Below are 24,998 nucleotides of genomic sequence, written 5' to 3' on the forward strand. Positions count from 1 at the left end.
AACATGCTTTTAAAGCACCTTGACAAATAGAAACACAAATAAACAATCCAAACTTCCTGATCAAAGATGAAATATCATGGTATATGACTGGTAATCATTTATTAGCATGGTATAACAAAGTCCCATAACACATTTCAGTAATAAATAATACTATAATAAAAATAAATTAATAATAATAATAATAATAATAATAATAATAATAATAATAATAATATAATAAATAATATCATTTAAAATACTATAAATATGCGATTAAACACACTTACGGATGCACAGATATTAATAATCCGCAAATTATTTTATATTTATATTAGTTTATAAAGACTTATCAATTGCTGATATTAAAATACTGTATTATTTTATATAAAAAAATCAACTAAAAACAGCATAAATTCAATTCAATTATTTAAAAAAACAACATCATTAAAACAGCAATATTTTATTTTCTGCTATTTACATTTAACAGTTACTAAATTCTTAGTGTTTTTAAAGATTAACTTTTAAAATGTACATTTAAATATCCAATAAATATAAATATATATATATATATATATATATATATATATATATATATATATATATATATATATAAATATTATATATATATATATATATATATATATATATATATTTATTTATTTATTTATTTATATTTATTTATTTATTTATTGATTTAATTTATTGATTTATTTTTATTTTTTAATCCAAATATCAGATTAAAACAATGCCATGAGGCCTCACTTCAAGTATTCCACTAAAATTATTCAAGTAATTATTCAAGTAGTCATGTAAATAAAAGAGTGTGATAGTTGCCCTATACCTCTAAACACCTCTAATATGAGTGACTGGCCAGTCTGTGACTTAAACACTCAGTTACTGTATAATCACGTGAGGGAAACGCACATGTTGGAGGGTTGAATGTGAGCTCAACTCTGTTACCAGCACACATACACTCACGCTGCAATTTCCCAGCAGCAAGAGGAAGCTGGAGCGGAGAAGCCTGCTTCACTGAATTAAGCGTGCATCATCTGTCTAGTGTAATCTGCTCTCCTGTTCATTACGCTTCCATACAGGGCCATTCAGAGATTAATTCATGAACAGACACTCGCACCACTGCTCATTATGCAGATGCGAGCGCGATTGGTCATCCGCGAGCAGTGGGCGGAGCATTCCCTGCCCGCAGTAGTCGAAAGAGGTCTTTGTGTGCCGAACACGTAGTTTTCGTACTTGTCGTTTCTTAAAGGTAGCACAGATTTAATTTTGAAGATGTTACAGGCACTGCTAGCACAAAGCACAACTAGAGGACAGCACAAGGGCTTGTAATAAAACGCTTCTTGAATACATCAACCTTTCTCTGTCTTATTTTCTTTGTCTCTGGCAAGTACTGGTCCATGTGAACTCAAAAAAACTTATGAATAAAGGGGATCCTTTGGAGAAGATGAGGAGGAGAAAGGTTCACTGTGAAAACACAAGACCTGGCACGTCTTGTGCCGCCATATACCCAAAAAGAACCCGTGCATACGCAGACAAAGACAAGCACTTCAGCGCAGCTTTTAGATGGCTGGTCAGGGTGTCCCCAGATGGCATACAATTCAGTTTCTGACGTCAATGGACTGAACCAATTTGCATACTTGATTTTTATCCATTAACAGCCCTCCCTTGCCTCGAGTCTCTGCCCAATAAAACTGCAAAAGCACAAAACTAGGACTGTCACTAAAGATGGACGATATAGCTGAAGAACATTTCAGCATTGCGACGATATATCTCAAAATTAATATTCAGATTTTCTTTCCAATTGTTTTAAATCAAACAGAGAACAAAAATGTATATATAAAAATACAAAAGAAAGCTAAGAAATAAATCAAAGAAAAACATATTTAAGCATTACCAATATGAAAGAATAAAATCATACATAGCAATAAACAGCAATATTTACCAATATATTTATACAAAAACATGAAAAATGTTATATACAAAAAAATATTCTAAATAATAAAATGAATATTGTGTATACACACACACACAGTCAACTCAAATTATTCAGACATTTTTGATATTTTTTATATATTTTTACTAGTGGGTGCAGGACACTATAGTTCATTTATGTAAGTGAGGATAGCAAAATAAAGTAAACTGACATATTATACCCAAAAATTCTTCATACAGTGGACTACCAGTAAAATTGATACATTTTCAGATACTTTTGACCTGACTATGTTTTGCTTAAGTGTTATCTGACATAATTAAGATTTTTTTTTTTTTTTTAACTCTGAGATCTTGTCATATTTAATTACCATTTTTTTTAAACTAGTGAATAAACTGTATTAATGAATGAAATGTTCAAGGTGTCTGAATAAATTTTGGTTTGACATATACATACATACATACATACATACATACATACATATACATATTATATATATATATATATACACATATATATATGTATGTGTGTGTGTGTGTGTGTGTGTGTGTGTGTGTGTGTGTGTGTGTGTGTGTGTGTGTGTGTGTGTGTGTGTGTGTGTGTGTGTGTGTGTGTGGCCATTAAAACCCTACACGACTGCGAGATGCAACTACAAAGATGATTTTAGCACAATATGTTTTCATGTAATCCTGTGGCAAAATGCATTTATTAAAATTGAAAGACAGAGGGTCCGGTAATCTCCAGGCGGCCACTATTCAGTCCGGGTATTAATGTTGCTGGAGGCCAGTCTGCAGTTTCAACTTAACTGATGGCAGTGCTTTGAGTTAAGTTAATAACCAGTGGACAGATAAACTGTAAAACTGCTAAGTGAATATACAGGCTACAAAAACAACTGCACCTACAGTAACCCTCATATGACACTTTGACATCCCCTATCTTCAATAACCACCATCAGGCCAGTGAAAAACAAGCCTCGAGTCATCCGCTATTGCCGCGGCAGTATTTTAGTATCAACAAACTCAGTGTTTACACACATTACTTGGTGTTTTTGCGTGTGAGTAATTTCTACCAGTGAGCTGAGCGGGGCATGACAAACCACCCAGCCGTGCCCATATGGGCTCAGCACACGAGCGGCATCAGCGCAGCCGGACATGGAGCAGGAACGGAGGAGTTGAATTTCTTGGAGAGGGCAATGCCGCTTGTACGCCAGCGAGGCGTGACAGTCTGTGCTGTTTTGCTGACTTTCAGCAAGCAGGCTAGAAGACCAAAAAATAATAAAACAAAAATAATAATAATATAATTGAGAGTTCAGCAAAAATGACATATTTCAGGAAGGCTGATTTCAAATCTTTATCAGAACAATTTCCTGAACTCAACTCACAACAGACAAAAAAAAGAAAAAGAAAAAAAAAGGTCAGTCTTCACTCCTTCTTTAATGGACAATTATCTGTATTATATTTTGCGAGTAGTTAAATGACTAGCTCAATTTAAAAAATACTTTCAATTCTGCTGTAAAGCAGCTCTAAAATAGTGTCATTGTTCAACTGAGGTCAGTTTAATTAATGCTAATAACAACAAAATACCAGCATAATACTGAAATATACCAGCATCCATAAACAATGCTGGTACCAATGCACCTCAGTCTAGTTTTTTTGCGCAACAAAGTACACACTAAAAATGTTTTTTTAACAAATAACTGGGCAGAAGCATAAATATACTAGAGCCTAGATTTGATGCTTCTGTAGATTAAAGGGTAAAGACTTTGTAAATTATGTATTTATTGAATACATTAAAATCTGGATTGAATCATTTTATGTTATGTGTCATTTATAATTGGTCAAAAAGTTTCTTAGTCGTCTAAACACTGTTGCGTCTGTCTGACACAAGACTCTAAATTGCCTCAGGCGAACCTGGAACTCAAACCCATCCAGCAAGTTTGTTCAACAATTCATTCTTTTATGTGTCATTCATTGATCTTTCTTAAATACCTCATTGAGACATCATGTCCAACTAAACTATTTAGACAATCAACATCTCGTGCCTCAAAAATGCATTAAGTCACGCCTATCTCTCCATGATACTAGGCATTTGCGAAGCAAATGAATGGGCTTCATCTAATCGTAATAAAACAAACAAGCTCATGACTGGACAAGCAGTCAAGAAAATGAGATCTGAGAACATCTGCCATTTATCTACAATTACATAAAAGCAAAACATTCCGTATTTTATCTCTAAAATGAATCCAGGGCGTGTTAACTCTCTGTTTACAAGATGGATTATAGTGATATGTTTGGTTTTACAATGTGGACAAACTACTGCTGTCACCACTTACGTAGTTTTAATATGTAACTGTCAAATGTTTGACATTTGCCATTTTTTGGGAGTGTTCCATATACACTTTCTGCATTGTCTGATCCAATGTTATTGTAAAGATTTTTCATGTAGGATATATGGGGACCATATCAGTTATCAGACATTATTTTAAATTTACTGGTATCAGCTGATATTAGACGTTTCATTTAAGTTGGTATAAAATGAAAACTCATCCTCTCAACCTTGTAAATGCATGTTATAGATCTTATTGTGAACATTTCATCCATGTATACATTTTATTTTTATTATACTTATTTATTTTCTTCTCTCTGGTGACATATGCAGAATTTCTCCAATCATTTAAGTCTGCTTAATTCCCAGGCTCCGTCTTACAATCAACTGCATTCATTTTTTTGTGCAATGGCCACATCTCAATATCCAATCAACAAACAAATGCTAAAACTACAAAGTTTCTTTTTCGTTAACCTGTTACACTTGGATATACATCCCAATACAAAATAAAAAGATCTGTTGCAACTTTATCAACTTAACCATTTTATTCCAAAGCCAAAGCAACTTGTAGTGCAACTTCAGCTAACTTCAGGAACAGTTCCATTGGGGCAACCATATGTTAAAGGGTTAGTTCGCCCAAAAATGAAAATGAGGTCACTTATTACTCACCCTCATGCCGTTCTACACCCGTAAGACCTTCGTTCATCTTCAGAACACAAATTAAGATATTTTTGATGAAATCTGATGGCTCATTGAGGCCTGCATCGCCAGCAATGGTACTTCCTCTCTCAAGATCAATAAAGGTACTAAAAACATATTTAAATCAGTTCATGTGGTTCAATCTTAATATTATAAAGTGACGAGAATATTTTTTGTGCGCCAAAAAAACAAAACGACTTTAACAATATCAAGTGATGGCAGATTTCAAAACACTGCTTCATGAAGCTTCGGAGCTTTACAAATCGAATCAATGGTTCGGAGCACCAAGGTCACGTGATTTCAGCAGTTTGGCGGTTTGACACGCGATCCGAACCACTGATTCGACACAAAGATTCATAACGCTCCGAAGCAGTGTTTTGAAATCGGCCATCACTAGATGTAGTTAAAAAGTTATTTAGTTTTTTTGGTGCACAAAAAATATTTGTCGCTTTATAATATTAATATCGAACCACTGTACTCACATGAACTGATTTATACATGTTTTTAGTACATTAATGGATCTTGAGAGAGGAAGTACCATTGTTGGCGATGCAGGCCTCACTGAGCCATTGGATTTCATCCAAAATATATTAATTTGTGTTCCGAAGATGAACAAAGGTCTTAGGGGTGTGGAACGACATAAGCGTGAGTAATTAATGACATTATTTTCATTTTTGGGTGAACTAACCCTTTAAGTGTCTTGTTCAAAAGAACCACACTATGATAAAGTTTACTCAGAAACTGCCAAGTTCAGTAATACCTATTCCTTGGAAGTTATCCTTCAACGTTTATGTTACCGACTCCACTGGATTACCACCACTATTTATCAAACCTGTCCAGAAGCTGATAAATCAATGTACTTCTTGCTACAGCTAACCTAAGGACTGCTTTGATGGTAGTCAAAGGCACGATTGCCACCTTTTATGAAGCACTTGAGGAATTTTAGCAATGCTTTGAGGGGTCTATTTGAACAGGTTAGCAGGCCTACAAGCCAATTATTGACACAGCGTTTGGATGCGAAACAAGTTAAAGGCTTGTGTGAAGAGGGACGGAGCCCAATCAATTCACCAAGAGACTTCACAGTAAAACGCCACAACCACAGCGGACTCAGGTCCACACCGCCGTCTCCCGCTGGAGGTTCGACTGAGGCCTTCAAACAGGGGAAAACACCATCACCACTTCCTTTAAACTAATCCAGGAAAAGGCAGTGGGAAAATAATTCAGCACTTTGTTCCTCTTTGTTTACCGCATGGATTGCCTGAGAAAAAAAAAAAGTTCAAGATGAACTTTTTAATTTATTAGAATAACCATTCAGACTAGAATAAAATGTCTATAAATCAAGACGTAACTACTTGAGAATTAACTACACAAACTGTTTCAATAGTTTTGATTCCACTTAGGCTAGTCAGCTAGCCTTAACATAAATCAACCAGACTAACTTTAGCACAGAATTTAGAAGAAAATCATTTTAACTATGGTAAAACGGATCAGAGAGTACTACATTTTTAGATGGTCTAAATCAAATTAGCCAAAATATTGAATAATCCAATGCTCAATGGGTAGGAGATGTGGTTAAAGTCAGCAAGAAATAAAAATCTACCCCATTAATCTTATTGTGAATGATTCACCCATGCAAATTTTAATCAAAAATCAATCTCCCAGTGAAACAACAGACTTGTTTCAACAAACTTGATGTTAGCCGGACTTCTCCAAACATTTTGTCTGCTTAAGCCCCGCCTCTTTCTTACAATCAACCACAAGCTCACACCCAGATCTGCCATCCCATCATCCAATCAATAACCGACGGAAAAACCAACTCCCGACTCTACATCTTTTTCGTTTTTGATAATCCGCTTGAACGCTTCATTAAAATTAACATCACAAAACAGAAAGAAAAGATATGTCGCTACTTCTGTTTCATTGCAACATTAACAAGTTAACTAGCGACACATTAGAATTCTCTACGGACGTAACTATAACAAAACGAATATCACATTGCAAGCATTGTCTCCTCCGTGTTTATTTCTTAAACAAAAACACCACATTTTACCATATCAGAATTAAACTTCAAAAGCCTAAAGAGCTTTAATTACTCTACACAAGATGTTCATGGCGGTAAAAGTATGAGTAAGATATTCTGCAAATCATATACTCAACAAAACCAAACAGACGGTTAATTTGCTCTTCCCAAGGTGACTGCTATGGCTTAAGCCAAGGCGATTGGGTCTGTATACATTTCGGTGGGGTTTCCTCACTGATTCATAATCACTAATTGATTAACAAGCCCCATGCAAGAAACTTTCCAAGTGAAGTTATCTCTAAGTCACAATCTGTATCTTAACTTGATCCACTTCAATATCAAGACAAAGAGTTTGGGGCTATTACCGGAGTTAGTTTTCGCTCTAAAAACAGACAAACACTTGTCAAGGGTTATCGTGTAATAAAAACTGAGCCAACTAGGAAATCCACCGAAACCTACCTTAGAAAGAATCCATCTGACAAGAACCGTGATTATAGACCAAATCAGAGCTATTCCCATTGGACCTTGCGAAAACTGTGGACCATAGTCTCTGTGTCAGTTTGTGTGCAGGTGTTGCAGTGTATGTCAGTATGTGGGTGTATGGATTTGCGTACGTGTGTTCGCATGTGTGCACGACTGTAGATGGCCGAAGACCAGCTCAAGGCCCAGACAGAATGCGTGGTGAGCTTAGTGCAGCTGTCTTAGTTGTACACACACACACACACTTAAACGAACGGTCCGTGTTAGCCCTAAATGTCTCTCTCTCTCATACACACTCACACACAGCCACCTAGCAACAGCCAACCAGACCAGCAGCACCACTGACGTACATGGTGGGAGGGGCTGGCAGCAGGAGAGCATGTTAGAGTCTTCTTATCAGCAGTGCAGAGAGCAGAAGGTATGCTTTATTTTCTAAATAAAACGCTGTCAACTTCTCAGCCGCCTTGTAATCAAAGATGTGTGGTAACTATCGTGAAGCATATTTTTAGTTTTTGTTTAAATTTGGCCCGTGGCATCAATTCTTATTTTTCAATCAATTCTCAGCATGCCTGACAACTTATTCTTAATAATTCTGTGAGACTGCATGAGCCCCTCCCACTATCTGACATCTCGTCACAGCCACCACAGCACTCTGCCGAGCAGGTGAGCAGAATCCACGTCTCCTGGATCTGCCTTCATTGGTGACAGCCAGGTAATGATTGTGTTTGCCCTAAAGTTCGGCACTGTTTGTCACCGCTGTGAAATTAAACCACTATTAAAACAATACAGCCAGCCTAACTTAACAGGCGATAGCCCTCCACTAAGCTTAAAAACAAGCAAGCTAGTCTGGTGTTGACGTAAAATAGCGTCATTCAAGGTTGGAAATGCCTTTGTATGAGTTCTTGTATTTTATTTATAAAATAATATAGTTAAGCAATATCACACTTGCAAGAGTGCCATGTTCTCGAATATCAGTATGAATGCAAAAGGTGATATTTTACATAACAGTTCAATAAACAAAAAGGTTGATCATATGAATTGATCATTTTTAGATATAACATTGTCAATTTTGACTGTTTTTGCTGTATTTTGCCAACGAAGATCGTTACAAACAAAGCAGAAAACTTGCGTCACCCAGCAACACATTAGTGTTTTGTTCTTGAATGATTCCCTGTTTTGAAAGAATCGGTTGAGTCAATGATTCAATGACCCATTCATAAAGTCAGTGGACTGTTTTTGCTGTATTTTGCCACTGAAAATATTCCAAACTAAGCAGAAAAGTTTAATTCCTGAATGATTCACCATTTTTGAATGAGTCAGGTGAGTCAATGATTCAATGACACATTCATGGACTGCGTCCGAAAACTGAAAAATGCTGCCTTCGGAGGGCACGGATGGCGTCAAAGTTTGCTGTAGATCATTAAACCGTTATGCTGCCTCAGAAGTCTGAAGAAATAATGCCTTTTCTGAGGTACCTTCATGCGCAAACGCTGCCTGCAAAGCCATTGCTTATAAGGCAGCGAGGAAACAAGGCAGCGAGGAAACAAGTCAGCTGCCTAAGTTTTTGGATGCAGCCATAAAGTCAGTGGACAATTCCTACTTTCATGAATGAATCAGGCAGTTTGAATGAACTGGTTGGTTGAATGATTCTATAGGCCAATTCACACCGCACCGACAGACGGCAACAGACATTGTCGGGTTTTGTCGGATCAGTGTGTTACCCTTATCGGAGTCTGTTGGCGTCTTGCAGAGCTTGTTTTCGCTGAGTGGACATGCTGAATTAAAATCTAAAAAGTAATCTGGTGACTGTCTTTCGGCAGTCTTTAGAATTGGCCTTATGATTCGCTTATTACGGTTTGCTGCCACGTACTGGCTGTTTTAGTTTCATATAGCCTATAATAGTATTATTTAATTTTTCCCAACATATATTTCTTTATTCAAAAAGTAATATTTAGAACATTAATCTCATAAAAAAAATGTAGACAATTGTAATTGCTTTGTAAATGGATTTTGATAAATGGTAATGTGGGTTTTGTTCATACCCATTTCATTTAGTTGGTGTAACAGCCCTATAGTGTAAAGTATTAAATAAAATAACTACATATGTTAAATATGTAATTAAAAGATGACAAACGATATGTAAATTTATTTTTTTATAAATAATTATACAAGGGGTGCCCTTTTTTTTTTTTCTTTTCACTTGAGCACCTGCCCCCCAAAATGTCTGTGCACGGCCCTGCTTTTCACAAACTTTTTTTCTGATACAAAAAGTAAAAAATAAAAAATAAATTCTGATACAAAGAAAAGTCCTAACCATCTTTTTTGTTGAATATTCACATTACAGTAATGAAAAGCATTTCATGTTGACTTCAATGAAGAATAGTGCAATTGTCAACAAAATAATGAGAATCTATAATTAAGCACGAGCCAAAAGCATAATGATTTAAGTTTTTGGATTTTAAGTGTGGCTTGGACTCATTTTAGGAACAGGTGTAACACAAGCTCCCTCTCTCAGACCAAAGTTGGCCTCTCTTAGCAGTGACATCACCACATCTATCTGCGGAGAAGCATTTCCATAAATAGCAGAACGGCAAGTTGGATGAGCCGAACCCTCGCAAACCACAGTCACAGAAAACAGACTTTCCTTGCAACTCAAAGACACTAATGGCCCCGTTTCACAGAAGCGAGACACATTCGACCCTGCTGATAGCATGTGTGGAATGAGCACTGCAATCAAATATCATTCCTATTTAAACATCTTTGCTTACAGCCCGGGAAAACCCCACCGCTGTGCCTAAAACCCAACATCCTCTCTGCTTTGAATGTTTCTCCTAGTACAGACTTACTGGCACTCATGTAAATGTGAGATCAATGACATGGGAGTTGCATGCTGGGTCACATGTCTAATAAACAGCACAGCTGACGATGTGTGTATTTGCATTCGAGAGCAAAAGAGCCTAGCGCTTGAGAGAGGGGCCATCGCAGCTGTGGATTCCTGAGTCAAACACAGGAAGTGTAATGATGGAGAGCATGACGTGGTCCTCATGAGGCTCCTGTTCCTGACCCCGTGCTCTCAGGCCCGGGTCCAAACAAAAAACCCTGACAGCACGTCATGAGGGGAGTCAGGGGTGTATATACTCGACTTCATTTAGTCAATGTAATGCAGCCTGTTCAGACAGAAAAACCCATTCAACATTACTGAGTGATCTTGAATCTGTTCCAAGGACTGACACACAAAGTCTAATTACAGTTCTTGTCGATCAAGGTTTGGACCAAAAACCAGGATCAGCTCTTATCTGCACCACGTTTACAACCTGACTGTCTAAGATGCTTTTTGGGTGAAAATTTGTGAATCTTAAAGGATGAATTTCACAGAAATTGTTAAAGTATTGCAAGTAATCACTTGAATTACCCAAAAACTAAATGTCGGCTAATTGTTTGTTTGTTTTTTACAACCACTGCTTTTTATTTTTATGTTGCTTTACAGTGATTCTCATTATTGCAAAAGAGTACAATAAGTGCAGCTGATACAATGATTGTTTCATTAAAGGCATAGTTCACCCAAAAATAAAAATTTCCCTATGATTACTCACCCTCAAGCCATCCTAGGTGTATATGACTTTCTACTTTCAGACGAACACAATCGGGAGATATATTTAAAAATATCCTAGCTCTTCCAAGCTATATAATGTCAGCGAATGGGGGGCCCGATTTTGAAGCCAAAAAAAAGAGCATTCATCCATCGTAAAAGTACTCCACACGGCTCCACAAGGGGGGTTATTAAAGGCCTTCTGAAGTGAAACGATGGGTTTTTGTAAAACTTTACAATCTAAAATAACTAGCTTCCAGCAGACGACCATGCACATACTGTGCAAGTCGACTTGCGCCACAAGAGTAACCAGTGACGTGATGTATGACGTGGGATATAGGAGTAAGTTTAGACACCTCTCGCAATTTAAACAAATATGCACCAAACTGAAGCTGTACAACAAAATGAAGCTCCTCTTCTCTTATATCGAAATCCTCAGACATTTCTCTTTCAAATTTCTCATTTTAGACTTCCATTTAGTGACCGGCGTTTTGTTTTGCTCTATCCTCTGCGCTTCCGCATTCATTATGCCATGCGTAAGGTCAGGGGTTACCCTTCCGCCACAAATTGTTGTGTACAGCCATCTGCCAGAAGCTAGTTATTATAATTAATGCATGTCTGGTCGGCCATTGAATCAATTCGATTTCTAGGGTGGAGCAAATCCGAGCAAACAGGAAGCGGAGTAAACCAGGGCGGATATGACGTTAGCAAAGCGACAAGAGAGTCAACAGCGAAAAGTAAATAATTAATGTGTTTTTGGTAATTTAAAACTGAATTCACGGCTGAATAGAACAAACTCTCGGGTCTCCCGTTTGCAATCTTTGTTGATATTGAAGGGACTTTTGCTGCACTAGAGTGACACTGAAATAAACAAATCTGATTGCACGGTACGGTTTGGAGTCGACTCGAATCGCGACGGAGGGCGGACTGACTAGACTGATATATCTTGTAGAAGAACTAACCCTTTAATATCAAATAATATTCAATGCATGTGTTAATCAAATAATATCAACTTTAATATGCAATTCTATATAATTTGTACATTTAATTTAAATATCTTACATATACAGACAAACATACATTTAATTGATAATAAAAAAAAATTATATTGATACAAAACTTACTATCACCTACAACCATTATACCATTTTAACCCTTTCGAGCGTGAGTTTAAAATATTCTAACTGTCCCCCCAGAGTGAGTTTTAAGGCGACCGTTATTTTAGAACGTTTGCCTTTAATGTTTCCATAGCGACGCGTCTTGCTTGTCACGAGCGCTGAACGCAGCCACAATAACACTGTATGACAGATGGATCGCTATTATTTTGTTTTTCCTTGTTTATTTAAAATATTCACAAACTTGCTTACCATGTCATCAACTATCTGATATTCCGATCCTCAAATATGTGTAAGTGCGTGTGTTTTGTCGTTTAAAAGCCTTTATAAATGATCTTTATCTTGATCTATAATGCGAGATGGGCTCCGCCATCTTAGTTTGCCCTGCATTTCACAGAGTTCTGTCAGTCGGATTTACAGCAGGTGAATTCATCCGTTTCTCCCGAAATATAAGCAAGTAAGTGGCTGGTGAACTGGAAGAATAATAGAGTAAACTTTATAGTTACTTAGACCCATTATGTGTGTCTGATATGAATAAATGTCGGCAAATTGTATTTGAATGGATTGTTATTGTTCCTTCCACTGATGTCTGACATCAGTGTGTATTTTATAAACTCTAAATATATTGTTTTAATGGTGCTTATGCGTATTTAAATGTCTGAAACCTTAAAAGAACCGTTCTGTGGCTGAAAACACTGCATAGTTGTGATATATGACAAGAGCTGCGCGCGTCCGTCTCGCAGCCAGGGCGCGAAAGCACAGTTTGAATCTGCCAGTTATGTGATGTCACTGAACGTTCGAAATCCCATATGTGGGACCGTACGCCCAGGGGCACTGAAATAAAAATCCCATATGTGGGACCGTACCACTCAAAGGGTTAAATTGGAAGTAATGATACAAATCAAGCATAATAATTACCAAAGTACAGTCTGTTCAATTGTCATGAAACAAAATGTGTTTATAGATGCATATAAACACAAACAAATTTGATTAGCTCAAAAGCTAATCAATAGGAATCAACCATCAATCAACAAAATCAAACTTGCATAAAAGTCCTTGTATAAAACCATCCTCACATTTTGCAAAGCCTTTCCATGGACCCTAACAGGTGTAAATGTCCACTTATTGACTCAAATTTCTTAGCTTAAACATGATCACAGGTTTTATTTCATATTGATCCAACTTGACTTCATTTGAAATGAAACAAAGGCCAGCATAAGGTCATTTTGGGTGTGCCACAGGCTTGTCGTGTTCTTTCTTTTCTCCCCCAAGCACGTTTCCACTTTTTTTTTTTCTTTCTTGAAAGCGATAACGGTCAGTTTATAATCAAGCTCCAACTTATTTCTTCCTCATGTCTAATTGCAGCCGAGAAAAAAAGGGAGTGGATTCATGATGACAGAACAAGCAAACAAAAGAGGAAGCCAGACAGATTCCCATTAAACCTTATCCAACGTTGTGCTTCTAAACTCACTCAGATTAAAGTAACAGGCCTCGGAGAGGGCTCATAAATTCAAAGCGTCCTCATGAGTTATAGCACCATGCTGTGAGATGCTGGATAACGGTAGTGCACATTCCTGTAAGTGCCAAGCCATAAACGCCGTTTTTACTGCACAGGTTATAGAGTCGGTCAGGTCGCATCATAAACTAACTTATTAGTTAAGTACACCTGAACTTTCTTCATGCATTCCAAATCTGTATGATTTTCTTCTTGAATTTTTTTTTTTTTTTTTTGGTCTGTACAATGAAAGTCAATGGGGTCCAAAGTTGCTTGGGGCCCCACTGACATTTATTGCATGGAGAAAAAAAAACAAACAAGCAGTCTTCAAAATATCTTATTTTAGTTCTGCAAAAGAAATTATGCCATACAGGTTTGGAACAAAATGAGCATGAGTAAATGATGACATTTTTGTGTGAACTATTAAGCAATACCAGTAAACAATGTCAAACATGTGATCGCCTTTCCTTACTATAGTCAAATTTCTCAATGCGTTGTGTAACAGGACTCAATGTGTTCTCAATGGCAGATCCAGTAGCCTCACTGCTTGATGGTAGCACAATTCGCTGATGGCCGTTTTGTGGTGCAACAAGGATTAATGTGACAGGAAGTGAATCAGTGTTATATTGTGACATGACATTCAACGGTCGTTGCGTTGAGGCAACATTGGAGTCAAGAAACCAAACAGACCACAACGCAAGGAATCGTTTTTGCAGAAATGCCACCCGAACATCCACCCAAACCTAAAGAATATTTAAATTTATATATTAATCAATTAATATCAACATTAATATATGAAGCCTTCAGATGCAAAAGCCTCTAAGTGCCATCTGAAATTTTCTTCTAAAATGAGCATTTTTATCAAGCTCGTATGTTTATGTTCAGTTATTTCACTTTGATGGCAATGAAAATGAATTGCCATGAAAGTGAAAGAACTGAACATATTGCATATTATACAGATATAACACACAATTTGAACTGATAAAATAAATAATAAAATAATAATTAAAACCTGCAACCATTATACTGTTTTGGAGTAATGAGTAACATCATGAATAAGAATTACACCAAAAAAGTACAATGCTTTACTGTATATATTTTTGCAGAAATGCCACCCAAACTAAATATCTCAGAGGCCCATACATAAGGGAAATGACATCAAGACGGCACAAGAAAAACTTTTGAATGCCTGTCAACAAGGGTGGAGAAATGCGTCACTTCTAAATGAATGCAATACTTTAATGCACAAGATCCGCCATCCTGATGTGCCTCCATTCAAATGGCATCTTTTAAAACTCACTGACCTGAACAGCAAAAGAAACCACAAACCTTGTACAAATGCAAAAGCAACTAAAAAGTTACTGGTGAATGTGAAAGCAGTCTCGGCAGTGCAAGGGTTACTCACACATTTACACACACCAGCAGCAAGTTGTGAAATACTGAAAACCGAACAGCTCCCTCCACATTCTTACCACATCCTGAAACTACGTCAGTCTAACAACATGACACAAAAAAACCTTATCGCATGAGTGAGATAAACAAACTCCTTCAAAAAAAAAAAAAAAAAACTCCTCCTCACCCTGTCTGCACCACCAAACACGGCTGATATGACCTCCAACAAATGCACTTCAAGCAAGCATGTCGGCCTTCCAGCTACACACACACACACACACACAACGATGTGATCTACCTTTGGCTCACCACTCGCAAACTAGATGCCAATGGTGTCAGCGAGAGCCCACAGATATAGCGGACACACCGGAGAGCCGCAATGCTTCACATGGCGCTCGGGAACGGGCTGCTCTGCCTAAATGGCAAAAACATGCTGTCGAGCTGCTGATAAGTCATTGACGCAGTAAAGTAATGCAGCACATGAATAAGTGTGTGATTCATGAGCACATCAGAGACCAAAAGGGGAAAAATTCACATGCACCGTACAGCTGCTTTAACCTGCTAGAAAGCATGTCATAATCTGGCACGAGATTGAGATTGTTGATAACACATGTTGCCATTTACTAAACGCAATTTGCGTTTCTTTCCCAGGTCTTTGTTCTTTCAAGAATGTTTCAGTCGCATGTATGTGTAATACTGCTAAACACATAGACTGTGACTGATAACACAACGCAACACCCTCGGTTTTTGGGAAGACATTTGTTCGTTCATTTACAAAAAGCATGTTTGAGAAAAACAAGTGTGGGAGAAGTTGAGAGGGGAAAAAAGAGTGAAGAGAAGAATGACGATAGAGAGCGAGAGATCCTGGCCATCTGTGATGTTGGCTGCAGCCCAAACCACTGCCCCCAGAGTCCAGGCACATGCTTAACTACCTCCCTCTGCAATGGTAGCCTAACAAACACAGCAGCGAGGGGTACCTACACACAAGCATTGCAACAGTCACTTATGTTTTATGACTGCACAAACACAAAAATTCAGTGTTTACAAAAAGATAATTGCCCTGCCTCTACAAGGCTGCAAAGTGTGCATATAACCTCCTAAAACATTACTGCTCCAACTCTGAGGCACCGTTTGTGACATTTAGCGATCTGTTGAACGATGTGCTTTAGCTGATGCGTGGAGATGTTAAAACGCTTACTCTTTCTCTTATCTTTGCAGAAAACTGTGGTGGCTTTCAGCGCTATTCTGTTAACGGCCCAATGTGGTTTTGGAGCAGGACAAACGGTTGCACCTTTAAAACCATGAACATAAAAATGTGTGTAGCTTTTAAATTTGTGTTTTGACACCATCCATATTGCTGGTATAGGTCTAAAAATTTAACAAATTAACGTTTTAAGTACACCGTAAACCTGAATAAGTTGGCAAAATTCAAAACGACTGAGGCAATCAGTTGCCTCAAATTTTTTATGTTAAGAAATTAAAAGTTTAAGTAAGTAGAACTGGCTTTTTATTTTATACTACTCATACATTTTACTTAAAATTATCATGTAACCCTAATGTAAACATTTTTATTAGTGTAAAATTAGCTAGCTATAACAAGCTAATTCAAAAATGCTAACTTGCTACTTTGTTGGCATGTTAACAATAGCATGGTATAACACTTGCTGAATGAGTACAACAATATAAAGCATTTAACATCCTTGCTCTCAAATCAAGCCACATGCACCGCTTGTCACCATAATGGTAACTCTCCAAAAACCCACATTAACAGAAACTCTTCTAAATTAGCATAAAACATTAATCACTACCAAATATCCTACTTAACATTAATTTTGCACAAAAACATTATATAACACTTAATTTTAGCATTTACTCTCCCTTTCGAGTGCCATGGGCAAAGCATGCTGGAAAATAGAAATCCCAGCCCAATTTCAGTTAAACTTAAGTTCGTCTAAATTAAAACAATTAACTTCTGTTAACTCGAAACAAAAAGTGCTAAAAGTTCATTTGACTGAACTAATTTGTTTAAAGGTGCCCTAGAAGATGTTTTTAAAAGATGTAATATAAGTCTAAGGTGTCTCCTGAATGTGTCTGAAGTTTCAGCTCAAAATACCCAATAGATTTTTTAAATTAATTTTTAATTAATTTTTTTAACTGTCTATCATTTAATTGCCTGCATCATTAACTATGCACCGATTCAGGCTGCGGCCCCTTTAAATCGTGCGCTCCCTGCCCTCCGAGCTCTCGACTATAATACAGTGCATTTACAAAGTTCACACAGCTAATATAACCGTCAAATGGATCTTTACAAGATGTTCGTCATGCATACTGCATGCGTCGGATCATGTGAGTATAGTATTTATTTATATGTTTACATTTGATTCTGAATGAGTTTGAGGCTGTGCTCCATGGCTAAAGCTAACATTACACACTGTTGGAGAGATTTATAAAGAATGAAGTTGTGTTTATGCATTATACAGACTACAAGTGTTTAAAAATGAAAATAGCGACGGCTCTTGTCTCCGTGAATACAGTAAGAAACGATGGTAACTTTAACCACATTTAACAGTACATTAGCAACATGCTAACGAAACATTTAGAAAGACAATTTACAAATCACTAAAAATATCATGGATCATGTCATTTATTATCACTCCGTCTGCCATTTTCACTATTGTCCTTGCTTGCTTACCTAGTCTGATGATTCAGCTGTGCACAGATCCAGACGTTAATACTGGCTGCCCTTGTGTAATGCCTTGAACATGAGCTGGCATATGCAAATATGGTGGTCATACATATTAATGATCCTGACTGTTACGTAACAGTCGGTGTTATGTTGAGATTCGCCTGTTCTTCAGAAGTCTTTTAATCAAATGAGATTTACACAAGAAGCAGGAAACAATGGTGTTTCCATGTACTGAACTCTTGTTATTCAACTATGCCAAGGTAAATTCAATTTTTGATTCTAGGGCACCTTTAATATAATTTTGTCCTACTCAAACTAATTAATTATTTTGAGTGTTAGGGTTTACAGTATATATAAATATTAATATTATTATACATTAAATATATATTCTAAATGTGTATACAATTATGCTATTTACATTGATAATATTAATATAGATTATTTTTAGCATTATTATTATTAATTGTATAAAATTTATCCTTCTACAACTAGGGTGTGCGATATTATCATTTTAGATTGTGAATGATTAAAATGTCTCCATGATCTGCCTTTGAAGAGAGATTATTGTATCAGCGTGCATTCCATCAGTTGCAGTCTACACATCACATGTTTAGCCACGCAGCGTTAGGGTTACGCTCATGTGACACTTCAGTTTTTTGCCATCACAAACTTTTATTATTTGATTATGTTTTAAAGCCTTGCCAGTTAATTTTTTATTTTCACACTGTTCCAACATAAGCTTTTCTAAACACGTACTCCCGAAGCGTGGACACTAAAAGCCTGTCACTCTGCACGAGTACTGATCTAAGTTCTCTTTCGCATCGTATTGTGCTCAAATGGTCAAATACACAAAGTTTACTTAACACAGTCATTTATATTTTAAGTGAATATAAACATTCTGGATGTGTATCAGTTTATCTGATCCGTGCATTCGTGACAGCCGCCTAATTAATCTGCTGCTGTCTGTGTCATTAATGTTAAACAACAGAAGAAATCACTCACTTCTCTTGAATGAATAACTTCAGTAGCTTTGATAAGAATAAGTGCACATTTATTTCATACAATTAAGTCTATGTAGTGTTTTATTTTTACATTTGTTCAATTTCTTATTTGAATGCTACTGTTACAGTAAGTATATCTACTGTAGCTAAAGTATTAATGCATGGTTTATTTAATGTGTGTCTTATATTGTATTTTGTCCTATATTGTTTTGTAATATGCACCCGTTTTTATTTTTTTAATAACAAAGATAAAATACGATTTTGGTTGTATCGACCACCCCTATTTTGGCCTAAATGTTTTTTTTCTTGTAAGGCTAATTAATTTGGCTTAGTGACTTGCAAAATAGTCTTAAAAACCCAACATGAATTGTGATCCTACCTGAAAAAAATCGTGAAATATGTTTACTATATCTCCCACCCCTAACTACAACTACTACTACTACTAGTAGTAGTAGTAGTAGTAGTAGTAGTAGTAATAATAACTTTTTCTGCTTCTAATTATTATTATTGTAGTTTTTATAAAATGTAAAGTACAATACTATAATAATAATAGCACATTAAATATATTTTAAAATGTTGCACAATGCCATTTACAATGATAATATATTAAAAATGATTGTTATTTCAATAATAATAATTATTATTAATTGCATAAAATGTATATTACTATTACTACTACTACTACTACTACTACTACTAATAATAATAATAATAATAATAATTAAATAATAGATTACGATCCAAACAAACGCCCTTAAACGGCCAATGACCAGTAACAGCAAATTGCATGGTTCATTAATGTGACGTCATGTTACTAAAGCCTGCATCAACACAAGAAAGAAAACTGAGCTTGCCAAGCAATTCAACAGGGTCTAGAATGATTTAAAAATGAATGTACAAAATATGACAGGACCAGAAATGGTGACCCTAACTTGGTGAAAAGCTACACTGTGCTGATCTCATCTTTTCATGAAAATATTGCTTTAAGCGGCTGCACTGCAAGCTGGCCCAAGAACAGGCTGGCGAATGTGACCAGCTTATTTGTCACTACAGAAATCCTGAATATGCGTCCCTTCCATACAGAGGGAGCACAAAGGCCTGAACTTGTCAAGACTGAGGGCCAAGAGCCGCTCCGGGTCTATCCCACATTCCACCCACGGATGAAATTCCAGCGAAAATCCAGGCAGAGCTTTGGTAGGTTTCAGAGCAAGCTCTCTGGGAGGCACTTAGTCAGGCATTGTGTTTTTAGAGAAGGCGGTTGTAGCTGCTGGGCTTTCATGCATGCAGCATAACAGACAGGGATAAGAGACAAATGCTTTTTGCACAAAGCTTGCCAAAGCAATGCCATTAAGAGAGGCAAATAGGTCTCAATGCATTCTGGGTCAAACTCCCAATGGACCTCGAAATTGTATTAAAAACCAAGGGAAACAATATTTCTGCTGGCAAAACACCTGTTAGGATCAGAAAATCTATGATATAATGCTAATGTGGCCACTGTTGTTCTACATAACAATCCAAAACATTCAGCAGTAGTTTGACTAGAAAAGCAGTAGCCAAATACATTTGCATATGTTTGACTTTAGAGGTGCTGATAGCATCTGGTAGAGTCAGACAACCAGGGGCAGTTGAGGCAATACACTGGACAGAAGGGTTATCTAATCTAACTCTCAATACAAGCGGTTGCTTGGTGACATGACCCTTATTATTGACTGACTACATCTTAAATTCTAGGCCTCGAAGCCCTGCAGGGCTTCATCACTAGCTAAGCATGTTATCTCTCACAGTGTGAGCTTGCTGCAAGACTCGTAAATTTATCAAGTACAGTGAGTGATAATCCTTTGACCTGGAGATATGCATTATCTCATATTAAAGATTAAGTACAGGCCGCAAAAGATTACAGTTCATCTTAAAAGCATCTATATACATGCACTGCCTTTATACTTGATAACACACAGCATTGTATTACTCAATGTGCAACTGTTTCACCGTTTCATCGCTTTATACTCATTTTAAAAAGCAATAAATACTTTATACCGGGTTTTAATGTGGTTGATGCAATGCCAGATAACCCTATAAAGCCTATTGTATCATATTTGATACATGCATAATCAATATGACTAAAACTTTGCTGGAAAAAACCTGTTGCACTAGAGTGAGAGCTCCATATTCTCACTTTCATAATGGCTCATAAATGCTTGATGTATCAAATAAGATACAAAGCATAAAACATGATTATTTAATGTAATATTTTATTATTAATTTGTCTATAGGTTCAATAACTTCCAATTTTTCTGACTATTATTTAATATATCAGGCTTTACAGGGTTAAAAGCACCAGATGAATCATTCGGCTTGTTAGAGTAGCAGAGAAACACCTAAAATCTCCCCACTGGACACTGAGTAACAAGTTGCAAGAGGGCTGTCCAAGAGAATCCCCAACAAATTCAAACATTGTGTTTGTGAGGGGGAGAGTGACACACTTTCAGCCTGAAAAGACTGTCAGCATGTGGCCCAAAGGGACAACAAAACATATTTTGTGTTGCCAACACCACAGTATGACAGCGACAACAGACAATTAGGGAAAATAACACTGTCTCTTGTCAAGCCCTGAAACTTGGAGACTTCTGAGTAAATAAATCAAGACCCTGAACAAGAACAAGAATTATTAAGCATGGATAGAAATTGGGCCTTGTCTCAAAACCTTGTGAGCTGCCTACATAGGGCTGAGAGCCGAGAATCGATTGGGTTAATGGTCCACGAATGTGCACAAGGTACACCTAGCTAAAATATTCTGGGTTTGCTAAATCTATATCGCGAAACATACTGTACGACTAGTGTAGTCCGATTCCCCAAAGAATGACTCTTATGATCCGGTTCTTTTTAATGAATCAAAAAGTACCTATGAATCAGTTGCGGAATTATTCCGATTCTCTAATTACTTTCGCCATGTCAGACTCAAAAACAAAACAATTATGTTGTATTTAAGGCGCCAAATACTGTTACGGACTACAACGAGTAGTCAAAGATATTGACCATATTTTATATAAAAAAAAAAAAAAAATGAATGAACAAATGAATGAAATGTATTATCATTCATTAAAGAGTCATTTGATGACTAAGTAAAATCAGCATGAATTTCATTTCTTTTTTCGAAATATTTCTTCTTCAAAAACACTAATAGAATCGTTAGTGGAACCATTAAGGAATTCGGAACATTAATTGTTCATTTCCTACTACACAGACAGAATATGAGCATAATTTGCACGTTCCGAACATTCGAATAGTTTGGATGCTCCAAAATGATTCGAACGAACGTTCGGAACGCGCGTTTGATTCTCTATGTAGGCAGCTCGCTAGGTTTTGACACACAGTCCAAATGTTTTGTTCTTTACCTGTGACAGCTGCCTCGGGTCGGGGGCTCCGAATAAAGAGGAACTGGAGCTGAAACTAATGGCTCCCCTCCGGCTGAGAACATGTTTGGGAACCGGCCTGTCTAGAGGCAAAACCGGTAACTGATAACATAATTCCATTGAATAATATCAACGCTATGGATCCGGATCAAAAATAATTCAAACCCACTGAAAAAAAAAAAAAGAAGTAAAATAATCAAAGAAACCAAAAGAAGGCGGAGGGGAGAACTTGCATGGAACTTGAGCGCTGTTTGCAACTCTCAAAAAGCACGGGAATCCCCTCTCCTTTAAATTGCAAATAAAAAATATCAGTTTAAATGCTCAAGAGGCGAAGTGCTTCATTTTGTTCGGATCTATCTGGTTCTCGCGCACACCGCCGTCATTATTGATATGGTCCATATTTCCCCACGCGCGTGTCTCGTGCTCCATTTCACTCGATTTTTATTCATCAGGCTCGTTTTTCTTCCTTTCTTCTCCTTTTTCCCATGCACAGATCACGGCCTGCGGGACGACGAGGCCTCTCCTCTATCTTTTTAGTATCTTTAGAAAAAAATGCTTCCTCATTTTTTAAACTCCGTCCAGTCGTGAATCATCATCATCGTGCAAATGGCTCCGCAGTCTTGTCTCCCAAATTAAAACAAAAGGCATGACCACTTCAAACCCCGATGCCGATGCTTGGAGGAGAAAACAGAGAGAAATCCTGCGAATATATAAATAAATGTACGTGAAGTTGTATCCGTTTAACGACGGATTTCATTCAAGCTCTGCGGTGCATGAACATTTATTCTCGCTCTGTCTTTTTTCTCAGTGCAGACACACAGATAGCACCCGTAATTCAGCACACACTCAATGCAGCACTGTATATTAACCAGAAAAAAGTGGCCTGGGTGGAATAAAAACACGCCCCGCGACCACGCCATGCGTGTGTTGGCACATGCTGTTCGGTCAGTGTCAAAAAGAAAACGCAAAACGGGAAATAAATTACGCTGATAACATACGACAGCCTCAGTTCGTCCTGAACATTGCGAGCTGTTTCCGAACATGCACCACCTGCGAAAGAGATGGGGTTGTACAGAAAGCGTTCGCAAAACATCCTCGTCTTAATGAGCCAATAGGCGTGCAGCAGTCTATGTAAGCCCGGTTCCCATTGGACTAAACCGTAAAGCGCTGTTGAGACGGCGAATCTCATTGGCCATGCTTCCAAGACTTGATTTATGCACTCGTTCACTGACTGTACGGACCTCAACAAGGGTATTCCACTACAACGGGGTTTGCCCTGCAGCCGGTCTACATCATTGCCAGTGATTACCTTTTCTCTGTATGAGTCATCCAGTTATTCGTGAGCAATGAGCCACTGTTAACTTCTCTCAATAATAAAACCCATGAGTAAACGTGTTTTTTTTTTTCTCTCATTTTAAAAACATTTTAAAGGACCCTGCTGATAAACATATCTACCTAAGTTGCTTTCATAGCCTGAGCAACCAACAGTAACCAGTAAGCAACCGACTGAAGGATGCCAAAACAACTTTGAATCCATGCTGGGAGACCAGCTAAGACCGCCGGACCATCTTAGGCCGTTTTTTCCCCCCAGCAGGGTATAGAAACCTGCCTATAAAAGGTATATAATCCAGTAAACATAGGCTATGTTGTAGTACCTCTAAATAGTAGATCTATGTGATGTAAAAATAAACTAATTTCTTTCTTCCAGTTTTGCCTTTAGAGTATTTGTTTGCTTAAGACAGAGATTCACCAGAGAACTTTGTAAGTTTAAACAATAAGAGTGTTGTCAGGCATTACCAGGTAATTGCATGACAACACTAGTCAATAGCAGTCTCTAAGTATCACATTGTGTGCTGAGGTTCAATTTGCATGGAAACACACTTCAGAGTCATCATCATGAACTAACTTGTTCCAGTTTCAACATAAATAGGAATGTGAATAAACATAAACTTGCATTTACTAACTGAAATTAATCCTTATGGTGATTGTGTGGGTCAAATAGTAATGCATGTTATGCCATTTTGTACAGTTATCACTTAAGTAGTGCCTTTTTTACCTATATAGAGGCAAAATCATCTGTGCGAGTTCGACCCACTAACTTTAATTCATCAATTTAAGTCGTAAAGCTTTGCAATGTTAGCAAAGCTTTAGCAAATGTTTTAATTCGAGTTGCTGGAGACCAGGGGGACAATAGTGAACTGTGCCATGGCAACAGAGGCCATATGCCAGTAGTGAGTATAATTGCTCCGTCCCACCCCCTCCCCACCGCTCACAATACAATTCTGCAGAACCAAACCCCACACCATGCAGTCCTAATCCGTTTCTAGGCATCCTGAATAAACGGTGCCAAAGCGCACAGATTACCAGAGTGTTTTACCCTGGTGAACTTCTTGGAAATATGATACAAAAGCTTTGAGATTTATTTTTTATTTTTTTTAATAAAAATAAATTGTTGAATTACAGTTCAATACTCAATAATGTTGAAGAACATTTCAATACTCTGAAGAACCTTTTCCCACTGTAGAACCTTTTGTGCAATGGAGGTTCCATGGATCTATTGATGCCAATAAAGAACATTTAGTTCTCCCAAAAAATTTACTCACCCTCAAGCCATCCTAGTTGTATATGACTTTCTTCTTTCTGATGAACACAATCTGAGTAATATTAAAGGGTTAGTTCACCCAAAAATGAAAACAATGTCATTTATTACTCATCCCACATGCCGTTCCACACCCTCAAGATCCAATAATGTACTAAAAACACATCTAAATCAGTTCATGTGAGTACAGTGGTTCAATAATAATATTATAAAGCAACGAGAATATTTTTGGTGCGCCAAAAAACAAAATAACGACTTATATA

At 37.1% G+C, this 24,998-nt stretch overlaps 1 protein-coding gene across 24 annotated transcripts in view; it reads right to left on the reverse strand.

Annotated features, from left to right (window-relative positions):
* pde7a (phosphodiesterase 7A) overlaps window positions 1-23,203 on the reverse strand; it is a 36,930-nt gene extending 13,727 nt beyond the window's left edge. For 7 of the 24 annotated variants that reach the window (XM_048174443.1, XM_048174435.1, XM_048174434.1 and 4 more), the window contains exon 1: window positions 22,119-23,203. In XM_048174443.1, coding sequence (XP_048030400.1) covers window positions 22,119-22,256 — 138 coding nt within the window. In that variant the 5' untranslated portion in view covers window positions 22,257-23,203. The other 17 variants (XM_048174438.1, XM_048174436.1, XM_048174454.1 and 14 more) reach the window with 14 other exon arrangements.
* Between the last annotated feature and the right edge of the window lie 1,795 nt (window positions 23,204-24,998).

The sequence above is a fragment of the Megalobrama amblycephala genome, linkage group LG22 (genome assembly GCF_018812025.1).
Source record: "Megalobrama amblycephala isolate DHTTF-2021 linkage group LG22, ASM1881202v1, whole genome shotgun sequence".
In the NCBI taxonomy this organism is placed as follows: domain Eukaryota; kingdom Metazoa; phylum Chordata; class Actinopteri; order Cypriniformes; family Xenocyprididae; genus Megalobrama; species Megalobrama amblycephala.